This window comes from Colias croceus, chromosome Z (genome assembly GCF_905220415.1).
Source record: "Colias croceus chromosome Z, ilColCroc2.1".
In the NCBI taxonomy this organism is placed as follows: Eukaryota; Metazoa; Arthropoda; class Insecta; order Lepidoptera; family Pieridae; genus Colias; species Colias croceus.
In genome coordinates, this window is record NC_059568.1 from 1067205 (window position 1) to 1090728 (window position 23524).

Below are 23524 nucleotides of genomic sequence, written 5' to 3' on the forward strand. Positions count from 1 at the left end.
AAAAAAGACAAATAATTTGACAATCAATTTGATAGTTGTCAAATAAGTTGCCACATGAAAATCTTTTATTTCTTAAATATAAATATGCCATCAGATTCTGGTAGACCTATATTCTTATTTGTGAATAAACATAGAAACGTTAAAAATGCATAAATTACAGTTACATATTGACTTATTACACTTTACTTTGAGAATTTAGATAGACATTAAACGTTTCCTTTTACCCCACTAAGTTTTTGAAAAGTCCGTTACCGAAATCAGATAGATCTAAATTTTAACCAGATTATTGTTTAATATATTTTTTTATTTTTACTTCATTCAATGGTGCAGTAATCAATTTAAATTACAAAATATGTAATAGTGATACATATTTATTTAAAAGCGATCTCACTGACTATTTCACATAGCTTACATAAACACGTATTGTAAAATTGATGGGACTCTAGTTTCTAACAAATATACGATTGGTTCACATATACTTCAGAAGTTCGATAAAATACAATATATCATTGATATTCATTTATATATAACCTATGAGTATATTTTAATATTCCTTTCGCACGAATTTAATTAATTTTCCACTGATAAATCATCATACTAAAACCCCTTAGACTAAACCATTTTTTTCGACATTAAATCGGTATCGAAAACGCGACTCTAAGCATATTGCAATAACGTTCAATTTCCCCTGGCTCCAAAAGCACCCGTGAACAAGCTGTGTACTTGATTATACATTTTTCTTATCGAACGTTTTTAACAGACTAGAGAACATTTTGCGATCGACAACTACAGGCTACAACCGAATTCCATAGAGACCAAAACATTTTGCCTCATTATAGAAACGTTAAACGCAAAGGCCAGTCACAATAATTCCTATAACTTGCATACAATTACATCATTCTTATACGAACTCTTATAATTTACTTGCTGGTTGACCGACCGTTTATATTGACCGCAAATCACAACACTTTAGTCAACCAGTATAACTAGACCTTTACAAATATCATAATATATTTGTCGTCTAACCTTCACAACGACGAGGGTAGACGGCATTGTAAGTAAAAAGGTGTAGATAGGTTACCAACATAACGTATCTTCAATAACGGCACACTAACACGTTTAGAGGCACAATTCTTGTCTTGAGCGAGACTATTCTGAAGTAAAATGTGGCTTATTATCTACATTTCGCGCCTTTTTACTTATTACATTGGCTATAATTAATAGGTCACGTATACTGGTTGACGCTTTACAACCCCCCGGGGCAAGTTAGAGGCATTTCTCGAAGTACCCTCCAGGGCAAGTGGGGCATCCCTCGAAGTACCCCTGGGGGTAAGTTGGGGCATTTCTCTAAGTACCCCCCGGCGCATCACTACCCCCTGGGGCATTCCTCGACGTATCCCCTGGGGGCAAGATGGGCCATTCCTCTAAGTACCCCCCGGGGAATTTCTACCCCCTGGGGCAGGGGGCACGTCACCAGGCTGCGGGGGTCAGCCAGCGGGCCGGCAGTCATTCGTCCAGGCTCAGCGGGTTGTCTTCCACGAACACGACGTGAGATCTCATGTAGATCAAGAACGCTAGCAGACGGTCCTTCTCGGCTTCGTTGCCTCTGTAGAAATATATACATTTAGAAAACTAAATAATATTGACTTAATGAATTAAAATAATATTTTTATATAATACTTGAATACGAATTTAAATGTTAACCACATAATCTATGCCGCTCTGTTATAAATTATACTATATTGTTAATCGTTTTTTGGTCCCGCAGGACAGGCTTCGCCTAGTGCGGGAACCAATGAATCTCATAATTATATTAATATCAAATTATTTAATTAATTAATATTGTGAAATACACAAACAAAACAAAATGAATTTACTAAAATATTCTATACTAACGACTCAAATAATAAAATAAAAATAATAAAAACCACTTACTCAATATCAATTTCTATGGCTAAAACAGTGTGATGCGGTTTTCCTTCTTCATCCATCCATCTGCAAATATAATATGCATATGATATTTCAAACAGAAAATTAACTAATATAAGCTATGAGAAATGAAAATGTATCTAAATAAATCAATCAAATATGTCATATATTCTGAACCCCTTATAAAAGTAACCATAACCATTAAAAAAAAACACAAGCAGTATCCTGTATATTGTTTAAGTATAATTTACATGTAACGCGATGTATGTACAGTGCACACTACTCACATGTCAGCGAGTGCGGTGGACAGCGCGGAGGCGAGTGCACGTGGACGCCGTAGCACCCCACCCCCCAACCCCACCCCGGCAGGTCCCATTACCGCCCCGCGGGCACCCTGTGCAGCTCCGAGGGTTGAACGTGCCACGTGCCAGAAGCCACGACGGGCTGCACCAACGCCGTCTATGCGCTCGATGCGAACCCACCCTGTACCATATACCCATATGAGTGTTAACATTTGTGTATAGATAGGTATTTTATGTGACGTTTTTAAAGAAGAAAGAAAGATCATTTATTTGACTCCATAAAACACGATTAGCAAACAATACAATTAGGATAGGACAATACAATTCAAAAAATAATAAATTTACAGTAAATTCAAAATTAAACCATGATATAAAGAAGCTAAGAAGTGGAGCCAAATCGGTAGCCTAGAATTATGCACTTGTCACCGAGAACTAATAAGAGTGGAGAATTGGAATTAAAATGTGAGTCAAACAGGTATTTCACAAATGGATGATATGTTTATTTTACTGATACAGATTTTACATATTGCTGTAAAATGTTGTTATTAAAATTGTATGTATAAGAATTATGGCCTACTTGTTTTACAAATAATTTTTTACGTTTTCTCTCTGAACCATCCTCGTACTTCAAAGTTCAAGGAATATTATAAAAAACGAAATCGGTCAAGTCGTTCTCGAATGTGTCAGGATTAGCTTACATTTACATACTTTATGTTACGAACTCACCAGCGAACGGTGGCCCAGCGTCCGGTGCACAGTTGGCGCAGTAACACTTGACCTCCCCCCAGGAGACCGCCCTCCTCAACTCCGGGTACGGCAACACCAGGAAGCTCCAGTACTTCAGCACGAGGTGCAGGTGCTCACAACCCTCGCCCGACGCCTCCCACTCCGCTTCCAAACTACCCTCGCTCTCTTGGTCGAGGCACAGGATACGGTTCAAGTAATTCAAGTTTTCAACGGAAAGTGGCTCCGAGCTGTCGTCACGGCGCGTCGATTCGTCCAACGAAGACGACTGCTCTTCCGTCAAATCGGGCAAATTGCCAGTTTCTAACGTTAAAGCGTCCATTATCTCGTTATCTAGATCCAACTCGCTCGCTTCGGGGTATCTGTCGTTGTGCTGTATGTTTGTGTCGCAGAATCTGTCTTCGCTTCGTTGAGGGAAAGCACGGCGCATGTCGATAAGATCGTACTCATTAGCTGTGAAGTTGTGCGTGGAGTGGCTTTTTTGAACGCATCTGTATTCCCAGTCCCTGTTGTCAACTGTGGGTAGGATGAGGCTCTGGTGCATGACTCGGTTCTGCCCTGTTTCCTTTCTGACCTCGTTGTCCGGTAGATCTAAGTCGAGGCTGGAGCCAGGCTGTGGGGATTCGAAATCTTCTATCAAATTGTTCTGGCTGTGTGCACGATTTCTTCTTTGGAATCTCATTTCAGTGTTGTCTTGCTCGAGCTCCAGTTCGGCTAAGGTCTCTTCTCTTCTATTTTCGGCGATTATTGGCAAGTCGAGTGATGTTCCACTGGTGATAGAGTACGGATGCAGGAGAACGGACACCTGATAAACAAGTGCAAAAATATTAATAAAGTATGAGTAAAAAAATATATCATATGTAATTTGACAAAATGTTGAGTGTTTATATAATATTTATTATTGCATCATACACAGTACAATTCAATGTAATTACATCTATTACATGATCTTGCTTAACAATCAATTTGTACACGAACCTGACACACTTTCCCATACAAGTCCACGAGCGGGTACACATGGCTGTGCAGCCGGGACACGGAGCCGATGACGCCGAGCACGCGCCCGTCCAGGTCCACCACCAGGTCGCTGTTGAAGCGGAAGTGCAGCGTCAGCACCGAGTGCTCGTTCACTTCCTCTAGCTCTAACGCCATTGGTGTTCGCAGCTGGTAAACAAATTTAGAGGTTAGATAGTAGGATATAGGTATTGCACTTGTATGATCACGTATAGGTTTAAAAAAAAAACCTATCATGTCAGAGCATGCAAAGGGGCAGGAGGGCCCGATGTTAAGTGGTCAACTCCGCTCATAAACCCTAGTAACACTGGTTGTGTTACAGATGCTTTGCCACACATGGTGTACAAACTCAAACTCAGACATTTATTTATTCAATTAGACTTCTTATAAAAGCACTTTTTAACATTGAGATATACATATGGAGACGACACCGCCTACATCACTTATGTTCCGCTCAACATACGTCATATGGCGTAACTGCACGCTCATTTTTTATTTGTTTTAAAATGAAACGCATCAAATAAGCCTTCGTGTGTGTAACGATATTGCACAAATAATATAAATAATACGGAAAAGTGCAAACGAATAACTTTCATCGGTAAGTACCTAACCAGATAATAATTTTTAAAACTTAGTTAGACAAAAAAAATGGCGCACAGATTTTGTTCGTGGTGTCTCCTCCATACGTAGTATTATTATCTCAATGCTTTTTAATTTTTTTTTTAACATATAACTTACATAAGTGCCATCGTAAATCAGTTCGCTATTGAGCACCCACGCCGCGGGGTCGAGCCGCATGGCGCACGGCGGCACGCTCTCCGCCGGCAGTATCGCCACCGCGCCGATCGCCACGCTGCCCAGCCACTCGTCGTCCACTTTGTCCACGCGGAACTGTAACCGTGCATTGTAACACTTGAAACTGGGCAATCTTGTAACACTTGACACTTGGCACTAGAAATTCTTGTAACATACAGTTGCAATGACCGCCCCGTCACAGTTGCCATGCAAAATACAAATTGCGCAGCGAGTTCGATACAAATGCACAATGCTCGTAACATTTATCACATTTCGCAGTGTACTTATGTTTACTTTATCCCATCGTCATCAGTTAGTTACGTGTTCCCCATTGCAGCAACTAGGACCGAGGTTCCGGCCATAATCCACCACCCTCACCAAGTTTCTGATGACGTAGAACTTTCGATTCTTCGCCATGCCGGTTTCCTCATGATATTTGTTTACCTTTTTGAGTGCCAGTATAAAAGTTTTTTAATATTTTCTCTATATTCTTTCTGTGCCCACCTAATTTAAGACTTTTAGGTAGACTTTTTTGATCTAAACTAAGTGCCTACTCTCTTTTAATACTTAAGTACTCTTAAAACTATACACAGTGACACACTAAAAACTAGATAAATTTATCCATTACTCATCAGAGTGCGTGCAGATATAGTTAAAGAAGCGATAGTTTATTCTATTTTACATATTTTCCATACATATAAAAAGTCTATTTATTTATAACAGAAGCTAATTTTTAGTATGACAATATGTTGAGTTACCACAGAAATAAGTTACATCGAAGTTGAACCACTGGCAAGCGAGGGTCATCTGATGTATCTATTTCGCGGTAAAATAAAAAATCATAAGGGGGTTATTTATACAAACACCGCAAACAGCACCAAACACCAACCACAAACAGCCATCCACATGCTTGGTGAACGTTCATAACATTCCGAATCGGCAAACATGCATCTTTTGATCTGGTAAGAAAACCGACACCGATGCCGAACACTGCCCAACACAAACACAAACAGGCAAACAACGACAAACACCCACCCACACGTCCGTATTTGCTGTTTGCTGCTTGCCATTATTCAATCACGCCTAAATTACTGAACCAATTTGCATGAAATTTAGTATGGAGATATTTTGATACCCGAGAAAGGACATAGGCTACTTTTTATTGCGTAATAACTAGTGGTCCGCCCCGGCTTCGCCCGTGGTACATCCACGGGCGATGCCGGGGCGGACCACTAGATGTTAATAAAGTTGTTAGTAGTTAACATTGTAACTTATTACGTGGTACAATCTTCGTTAATAAATATCAACTAGATACACAATCAAAGTCAAAAAACGTCCACAATTTTTGTTGTGTTCAAAATATACTTGTTGAACATTTGTAAAATCCTCGTCCTATATATGGACTTTAATTTTGTCTTGGCGACCACTGAACATAAAATACATTTATCTGAACCGTTACAACGTTCTCTATAGTTTGACTCCATTCATCTCATGTTAAAACCTAAATCGTATGTTTTTTTCTTCTATTGCGCTTTGTAAACTTTAATTGGGACCAATAAGTTTGAATTTATAAAAAAATGCTGTTGGTCCGTGATCGCATCTTTAAACATTGCTGATAAAGTTGATTTTGTATTTCGTTGGTTTCTTTGACTTTTGTTTTACTATAACTTTGAACATCACACTCGGATTGTGTATCTAGTTAATATTATACTTTTCACAAAATAAAAGGTCCGTTTTGATAATATTTTTTACCGATCGAAATGTACTGTCCTCAAACTATTAACAATGGGCTAGGGTAACCTAAAAAAGGAGGCCAAGATATTTTTAAGGCTGACTTACAATTTTTTCTTATCAATAGAAGTAAATTATTGACAGATGTACACTTTGTCTCGATTTTACGAGATTGAGTGAATGTAATTGTATCAAAAATATTAAATAAAAGAAAATTTACCTTTCGCAACATTTTATCATTTCAAAATGTCTACAATGTCAATATTTAAGATTAATTATATTATATTATCTAAACAAAACTGTTATCAAATACAATTTACAATAAATATTCAAATCGATCAAATACTCATACAAACTTGAATCGATTTATCGTGAGTATCGAGTACCGAGTTTTATGGTTACATAGTGATGTATAAATTAGTGAATTACGTCTCGAAGACAAATGTCAAAACGGGCCTTTTATTTTGTGATAAGTACATTGATAGAATGTAACATCTATACAAATAAAACTATAATTCAACTCACGGTTTCGATTCACGGGGGTCGCCAGGGTGATGTCTCCGTAGATACATCATTGTTCCCACGTAAAACAACGTGTGAGGCAAAAGTTGGAAGTGTCCGTCTGTCTGTCTGTATTTGTGTGTCACAAAAATGTTTATTAAGGCCTGTGTGAGTTGTTAAGGTTTAAGTTACTCAATGCCGTGACGTGTGAATTATATGGGTTTTGACAATCATTTGACTCCGATTCTACATTGCCGTCGTTTTCATGGTTCAAAACTTGTATTCTAATCCTACTTCTTTGTGTAAACGATATGCTATATGTGTACGTGTATACATATTATGTATTTATATTGTACCTATGTATGTTGTAATATGTTGGAACAATGGTTTTGGGTTACACACAAGAACTCAACAATTGGTTTCCCACCAAATGTTAAATTCACATGAGATAAAAGTACATTCGCAGAATCGCTCGCCAAGCAAACGCACATTCGCATTGCTAATAATTCATTCGCATTGCTAATAATTCATTCGCATTGCTAATAATTCATTCACAGTGCTAATTATTCATTCGCATTGCTAATAATTCATTCGCATTGCTAATAATTCATTCGCATTGCTAATTATTCATTCGCAGTGCTAATTATTCATTCGCATTGCTATTTAATCATTCGCAGTGCGTATTATAACATTCGCATTGCTTAGACATCATACGTTCGCACTGCTTTCATATTGTATTTACAGTGGATCTTTCACTTTCCGCCGTCTGTGTGTCTGTATGTTTAGAACTTTAAAACGCAACGCAACAGATTTCGAGAGGTTTTTTTGAAGTTATACTTCTTTTGGCGCGATGGAGAAAAATGATGAGAGCGAATAAATACGATGCGCGCGCACACCGACACCTAAATTTAACAGCATGAAGTTAGTTCTAGGTGGTATTTATTTATTTATTATGAAATGGTATGAAAATTGATAACTATGTTCAAGTTGTATATTCTAGTATTTTTTCCATACGCCAAAGAAGTATAAATTCTAACGCGTGTACATAAGTACACACACTCTTTTTTAATATATAGAGAGGGTCAATAGAAAAGTTTAAGTATACAATTAGCTTACAGCTTTTAGACAAAACAGGCAAAGTCGCAGGGGATAAACTCCACACACAATATATAAAAAAAGCGTCCGGGCCGCATAAAGATTAAGCGGTAAGTAGTAAGCGGTTAGTGGTAAGCGGCAAGCGATAAGTAGTAAGCGGTTAGTGGCAAGTGGCAAGACAAGTGGTAAATGGTAAGTGGCAAGTGGCGGCAAGTGGTAAGCGGTAAGTGGCAAGTAGCGCATGGCACGTGGCAAGCGGTAAGCGGTAAGGGGCAAGTAGCAAGTGGAAAATGGTAAGTGGCAAGTGAAAAGTGGTAAGTTGCGGCAATTGGTAAGTGGTATGCGGTAAGTGGTAAGCGGTAAGTGATAAACGGTAAGCGGCAAGTAATAAGCGATAAACAGTAAGTGTTAAGCGGTAAGTGGTAAGAGCGGTAAGTAGTAAGCGGTTAGTGGCAAGTGGCAAGTCAAGTGGTAAATGGTAAGTGGCAAGTGGTAAGTGGCGGCAAGTGATAAGCGGTAAGTGGTATGCGGTAAACGGTAAGTGGTCAGCGGTAAGTAGCAAGTGGCAAGTGGCAAGTGGTAAGCGGTAAATGGTAAGTGGCAAGTAGCAATTGGCACGTGGCAAGCGGTAAGCGGTAAGTAGCAAGTAGCAAATGGAAAGTGGAAAGTGGCTATAAGTGGTAAGTGGTAAGTGGCAAGTGGCAAGTGGTAAGTGGCGGCAAGTGATAAGCGGTAAGTGGTATGCGGTAAGCGGTGAGTGGAAAGTGAAGAGGTAAGTGGTAAGCGGTAAACGGTAAGTGGATAGTGGTAAGTGGAAAGTGAAGTGGTAAGCGGTAAGTGATAAGTGGTAAGCGGTAAACAGTAAGTGGTAAGCGGTAAGTGGTAAGAGCGATAAGTAGTAAGCAGTTAAAGGCAAGTGGCAAAAGGCATGTGGCAAGTCAACAGGTAAATGGTAAATGGCAAGTGGTAAGTGGCGGCAAGTGATAAGCGGTAAGTGGTGTGCGGTAAGCGGTAAGCGGTAAGTGGTAAGCGGTAAGTGGCAAATGGCGTGGTGTGCGGTAAGTGGCAAGTGGCAAGTGGTAAGCGGTAACTGGCAAGTGGTAAGTGGCAGTGGCAAGAAGTAAGCGGTAAATAGCAAGTAGTAAGTGGAAAGTGGCTAGTGGTAAATGGCAAGTGGCAAGTGGTAGGTGGCGGTAAGTGGTATGCGATAAGCGGTAAGTGGTAAGTGGTAAGCAGTAAACGTAAGTGGTAAGTGCATAGTGACAAGCGGTAAGCGGCAAGTGGCAAGTAGCAAGCGTTAAGTGGTAAGTGGTAAGCGGTTAAACGGTAAGTGGCACGTGGCAAGTGGCTATAGTTTCAAGTGGTAAGCGGTAAACGTTAAGTGGTAAGTGGCAAGTGGCAAGCGATAAGTAGTAAGCGGTAAGTAATAAGCGATTAGTGGTAAGCGGTAAGTGGCAATTGGCAAGTGGTAAGCGGTAAGTGGCAAGTGGCAAGCGATAAGCGGTAAGCGGCAAGTAGCGCGTGGCACGTGGCAAGCGGTAAGCGGCAAGTAGCAAGTGGAAAATGGTAAGTGGCAAGTGAAAAGTGGTAAGTTGCGGCAATTGGTAAGTGGTATGGGGTAAGTGGTAAGCGGTAAGTGATAAGCGGTAAGCGGCAAGTAATAAGCGGTAAACAGTAAGTGTTAAGCGGTAAGTGGTAAGAGCGATAAGTAGTAAGCGGTTAGTGGCAAGTGGCAAGTCAAGTGGTAAATGGTAAGTGGCAAGTGGTAAGTGGCGGCAAGTGATAAGCGGTAAGTGGTATGCGGTAAACGGTAAGTGGTCAGCGGTAAGTAGCAAGTGGCAAGTGGCAAGTGGTAAGCGGTAAGTGGTAAGTGGCAAGTAGCAATTGGCACGTGGCAAGCGGTAAGCGGTAAGTAGCAAGTAGCAAATGGAAAGTGGAAAGTGGCTATAAGTGGTAAGTGGTAAGTGGCAAGTGGCAAGTGGTAAGTGGCGGCAAGTGATAAGCGGTAAGTGGTATGCGGTAAGCGGTGAGTGGAAAGTGAAGAGGTAAGTGGTAAGCGGTAAACGGTAAGTGGATAGTGGTAAGTGGAAAGTGAAGTGGTAAGCGGTAAGTGATAAGTGGTAAGCGGTAAACAGTAAGTGGTAAGCGGTAAGTGGTAAGAGCGATAAGTAGTAAGCAGTTAATGGCAAGTGGCAAAAGGCATGTGGCAAGTCAACGGGTAAATGGTAAATGGCAAGTGGTAAGTGGCGGCAAGTGGTAAGTGGCGGCAAGTGATAAGCGGTAAGTGGTGTGCGGTAAGCGGTAAGTGGTAAGCGGTAAGTGGCAAGTGGCGTGGTAAGCGGTAAGTGGCAAGTGGTAAGTGGTAAGTGGCAAGTAGCAATTGGCACGTGGCAAGCGGTAAGCGGTAAGTAGCAAGTAGCAATTGGCACGTGGCAAGCGGTAAGCGGTATAGCAAGTAGCAAGTAGCAAATGGAAAGTGGAAAGTGGCTATAAGTGGTAAGTGGCAAGTGGCAAGTGGTAAGTGGCGGCAAGTGATAAGCGGTAAGTGGTATGCGGTAAGCGGTGAGTGGAAAGTGAAGAGGTAAATGGTAAGCGGTAAACGGTAAGTGGATAGTGGTAAGTGGAAAGTGAAGTGGTAAGCGGTAAGTGATAAGTGGTAAGCGGTAAACAGTAAGTGGTAAGCGGTAAGTGGTAAGAGCGATAAGTAGTAAGCAGTTAATGGCAAGTGGCAAAAGGCATGTGGCAAGTCAACGGGTAAATGGCAAGTGGTAAGTGGCGGCAAGTGGTAAGTGGCGGCAAGTGATAAGCGGTAAGTGATGTGCGGTAAGCGGTAAGTGGTAAGCGGTAAGTGGTAAGCGGTAAGTGGCAAGTGGCGTGGTGTGCGGTAAGTGGCAAGTGGTAAGCGGTAACTGGCAAGTGGTAAGTGGCAGTGGCAAGAAGTAAGCGGTAAGTAGCAAGTAGTAAAAGGAAAGTGGCTAGTGGTAAATGGCAAGTGGCGGCACGTGGCAAGCGGTAAGCGGTAAGTAGCAAGTAGCAAATGGAAAGTGGAAAGTGGCTATAAGTGGTAAGTGGCAAGTGGTAAGTGGCGGCAAGTGATAAGCGGTAAGTGGTATGCGGTAAGCGGTGAGTGGAAAGTGAAGAGGTAAGTGGTAAGCGGTAAACAGTAGTAAGCGGTAAGTGGTAAGAGCGATAAGTAGTAAGCAGTTAATGGCAAGTGGCAAAAGGCATGTGGCAAGTCAACGGGTAAATGGTAAGTGGCGGCAAGTGGTAAGTGGCGGCAAGTGATAAGCGGTAAGTGGTGTGCGGTAAGCGGTAAGTGGTAAGCGGTAAGTGGCAAGTGGCGTGGTGTGCGGTAAGTGGCAAGTGGTAAGCGGTAACTGGCAAGTGGTAAGTGGCAGTGGCAAGAAGTAAGCGGTAAGTAGCAAGTAGTAAAAGGAAAGTGGCTAGTGGTAAATGGCAAGTGGCGGCAAGTGGTAAGCGGTAAGTGGTATGCGATAAGCGGTAAGTGGTAAGTGGCAAGTAGCAAGCGTTAAGTGGTAAGTGGTTAAACGGTAAGTGGCACGTGGCAAGTGGCTATAGTTTCAAGTGGTAAGCGGTAAACGTTAAGTGGTAAGTGGCAAGTGGCAAGCGGTAAGTAGTAAGCGGTAAGTAATAAGCGATTAGTGGTCAGCGGTAAGTGGCAATTGGCAAGTGGTAAGCGGCAAGTGGCAAGCGATAAGCGGTAAGCGGCAAGTAGCGCGTGGCACGTGGCAAGCGGTAAGCGGTAAGCGGCAAGTAGCAAGTAGCAAGTGGAAAATGGTAAGTGGCAAGTGAAAAGTGGTAAGTTGCGGCAATTGGTAAGTGGTATGCGGTAAGTGGTAAGCGGTAAGCGGTAAGTGATAAGCGGCAAGGAATAAGCGGTAAACAGTAAGTGTTAAGCGGTAAGTGGTAAGAGCGATAAGTAGTAAGCGGTTAGTGGCAAGTGGCAAGTCAAGTGGTAAATGGTAAGTGGCAGGTGGTAAGTGGCAGCAAGTGATAAGCGGTAAGTGGTATGCGGTAAGCGATAAGTGGTAAGCGGTAAGTGGCAAGTAGCAATTGGCACGTGGCGAGCGGTAAGCGGTAAGTAGCAAGTAGCAAATGGAAAGTGGAAAGTGGCCATAAGTGGTAAGTGGCAAGTGGCAAGTGGTAAGTGGCGGCAAGTGATAAGCGGTAAGTGGTATGCGGTAAGCGGTGAGTGGAAAGTGAAGAGGTAAGTGGTAAGCGGTAAACAGTAAGTGGTAAGCGTTAAGTGGTAAGAGCGATAAGTAGTAAGCGGTTAGTGGCAAGTGGCAAGTCAAGTGGTAAATGGTAAGTGGCAACTGGTAAGTGGCGGCAAGTGATCAGCGGTAAGTGGTATGCGGTAAACGGTAAGTAGCAAGTGGCAAGTGGTATGCGGTAAGTGGTAAGTGGCAAGTAGCAATTGGCACGTGGCAAGCGGTAAGCGGTAAGTAGCAAGTAGCAATTGGCACGTGGCAAGCGGTAAGCGGTATAGCAAGTAGCAAGTAGCAAATGGAAAGTGGAAAATGGCTATAAGTGGTAAGTGGCAAGTGGCAAGTGGTAAGTGGCGGCAAGTGGTAAGTGGCGGCAAGTGATAAGCGGTAAGTGGTATGCGGTAAGCGGTGAGTGGAAAGTGAAGAGGTAAATGGTAAGCGGTATACGGTAAGTGGATAGTGGTAAGTGGAAAGTTAAGTGGTAAGCGGTAAGTGATAAGTGGTAAGCGGTAAACAGTAAGTGGTAAGCGGTAAGTGGTAAGAGCGATAAGTAGTAAGCAGTTAATGGCAAGTGGCAAAAGGCATGTGGCAAGTCAACGGGTAAATGGTAAATGGCAAGTGGTAAGTGGCGGCAAGTGGTAAGTGGCGGCAAGTGATAAGCGGTAAGTGGTGTGCGGTAAGCGGTAAGTGGTAAGCGGTAAGTGGCAAGTGGCGTGGTGTGCGGTAAGTGGCAAGTGGTAAGTGGCAGTGGCAAGAAGTAAGCGGTAAGTAGCAAGTAGTAAAAGGAAAGTGGCTAGTGGTAAATGGCAAGTGGTAAGTGGCGGCAAGTGGTAAGCGGTAAGTGGTATGCGATAAGCGGTAAGTGGCAAGTAGCAAGCGTTAAGTGGTAAGTGGTTAAACGGTAAGTGGCACGTGGCAAGTGGCTATAGTTTCAAGTGGTAAGCGGTAAACGTTAAGTGGTAAGTGGCAAGTGGCAAGCGGTAAGTAGTAAGCGGTAAGTAATAAGCGATTAGTGGTCAGCGGTAAGTGGCAATTGGCAAGTGGTAAGCGGCAAGTGGCAAGCGATAAGCGGTAAGCGGCAAGTAGCGCGTGGCACGTGGCAAGCGGTAAGCGGTAAGCGGTAAGCGGCAAGTAGCAAGTAGCAAGTGGAAAATGGTAAGTGGCAAGTGAAAAGTGGTATGCGGTAAGTGGTAAGCGGTAAGTGGTAAGCGGTAAGCGGTAAGTGATAAGCGGCAAGTAATAAGCGGTAAACAGTAAGTGTTAAGCGGTAAGTGGTAAGAGCGATAAGTAGTAAGCGGTTAGTGGCAAGTGGCAAGTCAAGTGGTAAATGGTAAGTGGCAGGTGGTAAGTGGCAGCAAGTGATAAGCGGTAAGTGGTATGCGGTAAGCGATAAGTGGTAAGCGGTAAGTGGCAAGTAGCAATTGGCACGTGGCGAGCGGTAAGCGGTAAGTAGCAAGTAGCAAATGGAAAGTGGCTATAAGTGGTAAGTGGCAAGTAGCAATTGGCACGTGGCAAGCGGTAAGCGGTAAGTAGCAAGTAGCAAATGGAAAGTGGAAAGTGGCTATAAGTGGTAAGTGGCAAGTGGCAAGTGGTAAGTGGCGGCAAGTGATAAGCGGTAAGTGGTATGCGGTAAACGATAAGTGGTAAGCGGTAAGTGGTAAGTGTCAAGTAGCAATTGGCACGTGGCAAGCGGTAAGCGGTAAGTAGCAAGTAGCAAATGGAAAGTGGAAAGTGGCTATAAGTGGTAAGTGGTAAGTGGCGGCAAGTGATAAGCGGTAAACGATAAGTGGTAAGCGGTAAGTGACAAGTAGCGTGGTAAGCGGTAAGTGGCAATTGGCAAGTGGTAAGCGGTAAGTGGCAAGTGGCAGTGGCGAGTGGAAGTGGCAAGTTGCAAGTGGTAAGCGGTAAACGTTAAGTGGTAAGTGCCAAGCGATAAGTAATAAGCGGTTAGTGGCAAGTGGCAAAAGGCAAGTGGCAAGTGGCAAAAGGCAAGTGGCAAGTTAAGTGGTAAAAGGCAAGTGGCAAGTCAAGTGGTAAATGGTAAGTGGCAAGTGGTAAGTGGCGGTAAGTGATAAGCGGTAAGTGGTATGCGGTAAGCGGTAAGTGGAAAGTGAAGTGGTAAGCGGTAAACGGTAAGTGGAAAGTGAAGTGGTAAGCGGTAAGTGATAAGCGGTAAGCGGTAAACAGTAAGTGGTAAGCGTTAAGTGGTAAGAGCGATAAGTAGTAAGCGGTTAGTGGCAAGTGGCAAGTCAAGTGGTAAATGGTAAGTGGCAACTGGTAAGTGGCGGCAAGTGATAAGCGGTAAGTGGTATGCGGTAAACGGTAAGTAGCAAGTGGCAAGTGGTATGCGGTAAGTGGTAAGTGGCAAGTAGCAATTGGCACGTGGCAAGCGGTAAGCGGTAAGTAGCAAGTAGCAATTGGCACGTGGCAAGCGGTAAGCGGTATAGCAAGTAGCAAGTAGCAAATGGAAAGTGGAAAATGGCTATAAGTGGTAAGTGGCAAGTGGCAAGTGGTAAGTGGCGGCAAGTGGTAAGTGGCGGCAAGTGATAAGCGGTAAGTGGTATGCGGTAAGCGGTGAGTGGAAAGTGAAGAGGTAAATGGTAAGCGGTATACGGTAAGTGGATAGTGGTAAGTGGAAAGTTAAGTGGTAAGCGGTAAGTGATAAGTGGTAAGCGGTAAACAGTAAGTGGTAAGCGGTAAGTGGTAAGAGCGATAAGTAGTAAGCAGTTAATGGCAAGTGGCAAAAGGCATGTGGCAAGTCAACGGGTAAATGGTAAATGGCAAGTGGTAAGTGGCGGCAAGTGGTAAGTGGCGGCAAGTGATAAGCGGTAAGTGGTGTGCGGTAAGCGGTAAGTGGTAAGCGGTAAGTGGCAAGTGGCGTGGTGTGCGGTAAGTGGCAAGTGGTAAGTGGCAGTGGCAAGAAGTAAGCGGTAAGTAGCAAGTAGTAAAAGGAAAGTGGCTAGTGGTAAATGGCAAGTGGTAAGTGGCGGCAAGTGGTAAGCGGTAAGTGGTATGCGATAAGCGGTAAGTGGCAAGTAGCAAGCGTTAAGTGGTAAGTGGTTAAACGGTAAGTGGCACGTGGCAAGTGGCTATAGTTTCAAGTGGTAAGCGGTAAACGTTAAGTGGTAAGTGGCAAGTGGCAAGCGGTAAGTAGTAAGCGGTAAGTAATAAGCGATTAGTGGTCAGCGGTAAGTGGCAATTGGCAAGTGGTAAGCGGCAAGTGGCAAGCGATAAGCGGTAAGCGGCAAGTAGCGCGTGGCACGTGGCAAGCGGTAAGCGGTAAGCGGTAAGCGGCAAGTAGCAAGTAGCAAGTGGAAAATGGTAAGTGGCAAGTGAAAAGTGGTATGCGGTAAGTGGTAAGCGGTAAGCGGTAAGTGATAAGCGGCAAGTAATAAGCGGTAAACAGTAAGTGTTAAGCGGTAAGTGGTAAGAGCGATAAGTAGTAAGCGGTTAGTGGCAAGTAGCAAGTCAAGTGGTAAATGGTAAGTGGCAGGTGGTAAGTGGCAGCAAGTGATAAGCGGTAAGTGGTATGCGGTAAACGATAAGTGGTAAGCGGTAAGTGGTAAGTGGCAAGTAGCAATTGGCACGTGGCAAGCGGTAAGCGGTAAGTAGCAAGTAGCAAATGGAAAGTGGCTATAAGTGGTAAGTGGCAAGTGGCAAGTGGTAAGTGGCGGCAAGTGATAAGCGGTAAGTGGTATGCGGTAAGCGGTGAGTGGAAAGTGAAGAGGTAAGTGGTAAGCGGTAAACGGTAAGTGGATAGTGGTAAGTGGAAAGTGAAGTGGTAAGCGGTAAGTGATAAGTGGTAAGCGGTAAACAGTAAGTGGTAAGCGGTAAGTGGTAAGAGCGATAAGTAGTAAGCGGTTAATGGCAAGTGGCAATAGGCATGTGGCAAGTCAACTGGTAAATGGCAAGTGGTAAGTGGCGGCAAGTGGTAAGTGGCGGCAAGTGATGAGCGGTAAGTTATAAGCGGTAAGTGGTAAGCGGTAAGTGGTAAGCGGTAAACGGTAAATGGTAAGTGGAAAGTGGTAAGTGGTAAGTGATAAGCGGCAAGTGATAAGCGGTAAGTGGTAAGCTCTAATGGTAAAGCGGTAAGTAGTAAGCGGTAAGTGGTAAGCGGTAATTGGTAAGTGGTAAGCGGTAAGCGGCAAGTAGCAAGTGGAAAGTGGATAGTGGCAAGTTGCAAGTGGTATGCGGTAAACGTTAAGTGGTAAGTGGCAAGCGATAATTAGTAAGCGTTAGTGGCAAGTGGCAAGTCAAGTGGTAAAAGGCAAGTGGCAAGACAAGTGGTAAATGGTAAGTGGCAAGTGGTAAGTGGCAAGTGGCGGCAAGTGATAAGCGGTAAGTGGTATGCGGTAAGTGGCAAGTGGTAAGCGGTAAGTAGCAAGTGGCAAGTAGCAAGTGGCAAGTAGCACGTGGCAAGTAGCAAGCGGTAAGTGGTAAGCGGTAAATGATAAGTGGCACGTGGCAAGTGGCAAGTGGTAAAGGTTAAGTGGTAAGTGGCAAGTGGCAAGCGATAAGTAGTAAGCGGTAAATAATAAGCGGTTATTGGTAAGTGGCAAGTGGCTATTGGCAAGTGGCAAGTGGCAAGCGGTAATGGTAAGCGGTAAGCAGTAAGCGGTAAATAGTAAGTGGTAAGCGGTAAGTGATATTCATTCAAGTTTTCCTCAGATTTTCGATTACCTCAGATTTTAAGATTTTCTTGTAAGAGTGTTCATCCGAATGAGAATAGATAACGTAGTAAAATTTTATAAGAGACAATTAAGAACATTCAAAAATAAAGTGACGCGTATTTTTTTTTAACGACGAATAAGGAAAAACCACGTAATCGCGGACGAAGTCGCGGGCAACAACTAGAAAAAATAAAATAAAGAAAAGACTCCGGGGCAAGTGGTAATGGGTAAGCGGTATGTGGTAAGTGGCAAGTGGCAAGTGGCAAGCTGCAAGTGGTAAGCGGTAAACAGTAAGTGACAAGTGGCAAGCTATAAGTAGTAAGCGGTTAGTGGCAAGTGGGAAGTGTTAAATGGTAAATGGCAAGTCGCAAGTGGCAAGTGGCAAGTGGTAAGTGGCGGCAAATGGCAAGCGGTAAGTGGTAAGCGGTAAGCGGAGCGGTAATCAGTAAGTGGCGGCGGTAGTGTCGCGTATTTTTTTTTAACGACGAATGGGGAAAAACGACGTAATCGCGGACGAAGTCGCGGGCAACAGATAGTAAAAAATAAAATAAAGAAATGACACCGGGGCCGCATAAAGATTAACTACGGGCCGCAAGCAGCCAGCGAATTATTGTAACGGGTAAATAAGAAAGAAAAGACACAGCGCTCAGCAATTCAATCTGAAAATTGCAACTTACTCTAAAGCTGTGTCCCCTTCTCAGGGGCTGGCTGACAATCGCGATCGCATCTTGATACCCCGAAGTGCGTACAGCTACCGTATCTATGGAAAAAAAAAAACAATTAGCACGCTTATTCCATTTCAACTTTATACACAAATCCATCCTTATCCTTACTAATAACATAAACTCGAAAGTGTGTTAGTTTGTTTGTCATTCATTCCCTCGGAACGATTTCATGATATAGTTTCAAAAACTGTTATTTAAGCCGCAAGTTTTCTACATTAGCCTGCTCTTTTGCGTTCCACTGACACATGAATTTGCGCCATTAAGTTTAGAGTCATAAAGTTTAACAGCCGCCATAATAGAGTCAAGTGTACTCGGGCAACATCTAGTAGCAGTATCTCACCGGAGCTGCAGAGGCGTATATTGTTGCCGTGCACGTAGTGGAAGGTATACGGCAATGGTGACCGTCGTCGCCTCTCCACCGGCAGCACGCTCGCCGCGGACACGCTGCCGTCCGTCTCGCTGGAGCTCTCGCAAGCGGCCTCCACCTCCACCTCCGTGGTCGGCTTTATGTACAGCGACATGTCGTTCGGTACTGCCGATGTATACATTATTTTGTAATGACAATATTTTTGTAGCAACTACCTACGTTATTGGAATTTATTTATTTTTCACAATGTTTGTAAAAAATTGAATTTTTTTTGGAGTGGTTATAAAAATTGTAGGAATTAACAATGCTCTAATCTAGTTGAGAAATACAATTTAACATAATATCATTTGATACTGATTTGACTCTTCACATTCGATATGTTTTTTGATATGAGAAAGAATATGTTCCTCTCTTTTCTGTTTATGTTCAAACGACCGTTTGTAAAAATATTAACCAGTTAATTAATTAGAACGAGATCTAAAAAGTATTTTATCTTGACTAAAACAACTATCTCAGTAAACTGCCAAAGAACTCGATCATTATTATTGATCACCATTATTGTGAGTAAATATCTATTTTGATAATAATATAATCTTCAACTTACTTGTCTGCGGCAACACCACCACGTTGTCCCTCCTTACGGATTGTATCTTGTAGACGCAACCATACAGCTCCATGACTACGTAGACTTTCTATAAATAATAATTCAACTTCAGTTATTTTTTTAGCGGAGGAGGAGGAGTAAGTAGTCTAGATGTGTCCTAAGGTTAAGACACATCTAGACTACTTAATTGAGATATGGGGATCAGCTTCCAGAACAAATTTAGATACACTAGAAAGAACTCAGAACAAAATTATAAAAACGCTTTTTAATTATCCGTACCTAACTCCCACAAAAACACTGTATTAATCAACAAAATTACTTAAACTCTCCAATCTACGCATATTCCACATGCATTCTTATAAAAAAATAACAACAAAGCAGTTATTAGTACAAAATAGAAGGCGAGCCCCGCCATTCTGTCTGTCTGTCAGTCGGTCCACACTCACATCCAGTACCCGCTCGATAGACGTTGCGGCTCACAGATGCAGTAGAGCACGATGCACAACTCTGAAGTATTCTTTCTTCATCTCCAACACTCAAACTCGGTTGTCACCGCAGTTGGGGCCGCAGCCACTCGGACGGTGATACCGCGCGCCAGTCAATCTCGCAGCACCCGCATTTTTCTTTCAGTCAGTAAGTCAGCCAGTCAGCCAACCAGTCAGTCAGTCAGTACTTACTTGGGATCCCTCTCCCACGAAGTGACCATTGAGGCTCGCAGTTGCAGTAGACCATGACGCGCCCATCTGAAGTCTTCTTACTTCATCTCTACCATTCAGAAGCCGTCGGGGCCGCAGCCACTCGAAGAAAGAAGAACGGTGATGACGCGCGCAGATCGAGTTCGCAACTGTCCGCTTATCTTCTTGCAGTCGTAAGTCAGCTATCCAGTCAGCCAGTCAACAAGTCAAGTCAACTAGTCAACCAGTCAGCCAGCTACACCGTCAACAAGTCAGTCAGTCAGTCAGCACTTACATCGGGCACCCGCTCGAACGCTGTGTCCATCGGCTCGCAGTTGTAGTATACCACGACGCGTCCGTCCGATGTCTTCTTGAGGCCGACTCGGTCGCCGGGCCGCAGCCACTCGAAGGAAGGGGATACCGCGCGCCAGTCGTGCTCCCGGGTGCCCGGCTTCGTGTACTTCATGTACCTACCTGATGTGCGACAGTAAATAATATACTACTTAATGTTCATATAAACCATGAGCAGACATGCAAACCATGAGCAATGGGAGGAGGAGGAGGTACAATAGGAGCTTTTACACTTAAAAAAGATTTATAAGATAAATTAACATTTAAGATCCTCAAACAAGTTGGAAATATATGCAGAATTATATTTTGTGCTATTTGAATAGAAACAAATCTCCTTTATTCTAATGTACCAATAATGAATCATTATTTTCCTCGGTTAATTGGCCATGTAAATTGAAAATTTGTAGGGAGCAAAAAGCTGGCTCTTACATTCGTGAAGTTAGCCGCGCTTGCTACCATAATATTACACGATTGCGCGATGTTCATCTTTATGAAAATGCCGATTGTCAAATAATTTAGAAAGACGATTATTATTGTTAGTTTTATTTTCTATTATTTTTTTTGGTTGTATTATTAATAAATAACTAGTTTGGAAGTAATTCAATGGTTTTCTTGTGAAACTAATAATATGTCTACGTGCTTGTTTTAGTTCGCTACATGTTGTTTTTATTTTTTATTCGTGTATGTTACATTAAATGTTTTTTTTTTCTTTCTTTCCATGTCTCCGCGCCTTAGAAATACAATACTTTAGTCCTTCTTAGTTTGTAAACACTTACCATCAACGTAGGCCGTGTAATGTGGCAAGTAGATGATCGACGGAGGCAGACACCTGTTGACGTGCGCGTTCAGTATGTTGATATCAGTCACGCCCATACGGAACCCGCCCGCGTACGAGTCTTGGCAGTGCGTTATTTTTATCTGTGAAATTATTCAATGAAATAAAATAGATACATTTTTATAATAAAATAATAAAAAATACATAAATATAACATATTTTTTTTTATATTTGGCTAAGAGTTAGGGCGAAATAGAATAAAAAGAACCAGTAAAAGGTAATAAAACGCATGAGTTGCAGGATAAGAATAGACATTTATTTTTTCTTTTACTATTGTCCACTTTCTTCGTAGTACAAAGTTTAATTAATAGATGGCGTTAACATAAACCAATGTTATTTTCATATAAAATTTTTTATCAAAAGTAAATTACAAAAGAAAGGGTTTGATATTTTAGTCAAATTAAGTCCTTCCTTCCTTAATGTTTAGTAATAAAATTCCTTTCTTTCGATACATTTCACAAATACACACATAAACAAAATCTAGGGATATTTGGTATTGCATCAAATATCTCAATATCTATGGAGAATTTTGTGACATTGTAAATGGAAGAACTAAGTATAGCTCATTTTAAGATCTTAAATAATTAAATTTTTGGAAAAAAATTGCCAAATTTAGTCTTAATTTATAGGTTTCTTCTGACAAGAAATTAAAATTTTTAATGAAAATTTAAATACGAAATATTCTTATTTTTTATGAAAGACCTTAAAATGAGCTATAATTCTTTCATTTACAATATCACAAACTCTCCATGGATTTTGAGATATCTGATGCAATACTAATTATCCCCAGATTTTGTTGATGTGTGTATATTATATGGGTTACCTCGAACATCTCCCCGACGACCAAATGATTAGCGCTGAAGACCAACGCGCCGGTGGGGTCCATAGTCAGCCGCCGCGCTATCGAGTACTCGTGCGAAACGCGTATATTGTCCCCGTAGTACTCAGAGAAACTCCTGTGTACACAAACATTATGATATAATATATATTGTCAATTTTAAAAATAAACTTCTTTTTTCTTATCCATAAGTTTTGCAAATACACAATCTTACTAATAATTTATTATATTCAAAATCAGATGAGGAGAAATCCATGGAGGGTTGTACGTAAAAACTACAGAACAGTTCTCTGGCATATTATGTAAAATTAAATTGTATATTGACATGATTTTAAAAGAGCAACTATGAAGTTTCTTGCCGGTTCTTCTCCATAGATACTGCTTTGCGAATCAGTGGTAAATGTTAAAAATATGTAATGACGATTCAAAAGTGCTTCTAGAAGAAGTCTAATTGAATGAATAAATGTTTGATTTTAAGTTTCTGATAAAAAAAGTGCTTTAATTTTTATTTTGACATGTTATCTAAAAATAACGCTTAAATTGGCATCGCTATTATATTACTGGCAATACATACCAGTATGGAGGCGGCGGTGTTGCCAGCATCCTCGGAAGGCCCATAAACGGATTATCAGCAAGTGGACAGCCGTTGTAGTTGAACGTTCTCTCTTCGTTTTGCAGGATTGTCACCTAAAACACATAAAGAGTAACTTAGTTGTTGTTTTATAGCGAAAAAATTTCATTTTCATTGTTATCAGCTCCGTCTTATAAAAAGGAGCGTGTGTGCCGAGCACACGTGTCAGAAGTGAAGCTTCTTTCGCAAGATTGAAATATACCAAAAACGTCGCTTTATGATGTGACGTTATTGCCATGACGCGAATTGAAATTTTACTCTTAAAGCGCCTAAACTCTAAAGAAGTTTCACTACAAGAAAATATTTTTTTATTACCTGTGTACACTGTCCATATAGATCGACAACAGCGTAAATATTTAAATGCGGGACGAACCACGCCTTTCCCATGTCCATGCCGTCCAAATAGTAATGGAGGCTTCTGTCCGCATGCCACATCATGCCTGGATAAGAATAAATAAATATTGAACTTTGAAAAGATAATTTTATAAACAAGAAAAATGAAGAGACTTCTATGTGAATATAATTTATTTTCATGTAACATCTTTGTTTTTTTTAATGAACGTTATGCCTCGACAACATGTTACCGTCCACTTTTTCTTTACTTAATTTTTCATTTGTAGATACCGACTACACGTTGGCAGAGGAACTAATGTTCATTTCAGCGACAATGTTTATAATTTCATGAAATATGCATTCAGCGTCATAATTTATGTTGCCTAGTGGAAACACAGCTTAAATCCACCCAACGTTTGAAGCCGCTCAGTATGCACTTGCCCGCAGACCCTGTGTCGTCTGCCCACCTGACCACTATTTGTCTGTCTGTCAGTCCGCAGGCACTCACCCACTCGGCTGCCCACGGTGAGCGTGTCGAGGTCCAACGCGTACCCGCTGCGCACGCACTCGCCGTCCTTCATCATGGCGGAGCCGCTCAGTATGTAAGTATCATAGATGAGGTCTGTAGCGGTGCCCGCTAGCACACAGTCCTCGAGATCGTCGGGACGGATCGCTGTCACACCTGTAAATGTAAATGTTATAATTAGATGTAGGTGTTATAAAGTTTAATATTCCTACACTATATGCTTTAGATGAGGTACTTTGATTTTCAGAGCTCAATACTGGTCGTACCTGTCTTCTGCAGTCTCCCACTCTTTCCCGCTGTTCGTACTGTTATGTCCGTACTTTGTACGTTAACATGCTCACCCTACATCCCTTTCGCTTATACAGCATTTCTCTACATTCCTGGCCATTTCCATATCATCCAAGTCTCTCTCCATATCCCAATTCCGACAGACGGCTGTCATGTAAAATATACTAATTCGTTTAGTATATTTCACATGACAGCCGTTTGTGACATTGTGAAAACATGACATGGTTTTTTTTTTAATTATTAATTATTTATTTATTAATAGAACATCAGAGGTCCACTTGTAAGTATTATTTCTTAATTACTATGTTAAAGCCTCCTCCAGAGAGTCATACGCACGCAGCC

At 42.0% G+C, this 23524-nt stretch overlaps 1 protein-coding gene across 2 annotated transcripts in view; it reads right to left on the reverse strand.

Moving 5' to 3' along the window:
- Positions 1-351: 351 nt before the first annotated feature.
- LOC123705050 (neuralized-like protein 4) overlaps positions 352-23524 on the reverse strand; it is a 45113-nt gene continuing 21940 nt past the window's right edge. For both annotated transcript variants that reach the window (XM_045653614.1, XM_045653615.1), the window contains exons 17-31: positions 22877-23050; positions 22351-22475; positions 21979-22091; positions 21390-21522; positions 20508-20649; positions 19676-19854; positions 18707-18794; positions 18076-18267; positions 17688-17770; positions 4728-4880; positions 3954-4139; positions 2958-3780; positions 2217-2412; positions 1936-1995; positions 352-1606 (exon numbers count right to left, since the gene is read on the reverse strand). In XM_045653614.1, the coding sequence (XP_045509570.1) occupies positions 1507-1606; positions 1936-1995; positions 2217-2412; positions 2958-3780; positions 3954-4139; positions 4728-4880; positions 17688-17770; positions 18076-18267; positions 18707-18794; positions 19676-19854; positions 20508-20649; positions 21390-21522; positions 21979-22091; positions 22351-22475; positions 22877-23050 (2747 nt within the window). In that variant the 3' untranslated portion in view covers positions 352-1506. The remainder of the gene's footprint in view (positions 1607-1935; positions 1996-2216; positions 2413-2957; positions 3781-3953; positions 4140-4727; positions 4881-17687; positions 17771-18075; positions 18268-18706; positions 18795-19675; positions 19855-20507; positions 20650-21389; positions 21523-21978; positions 22092-22350; positions 22476-22876; positions 23051-23524) is intronic.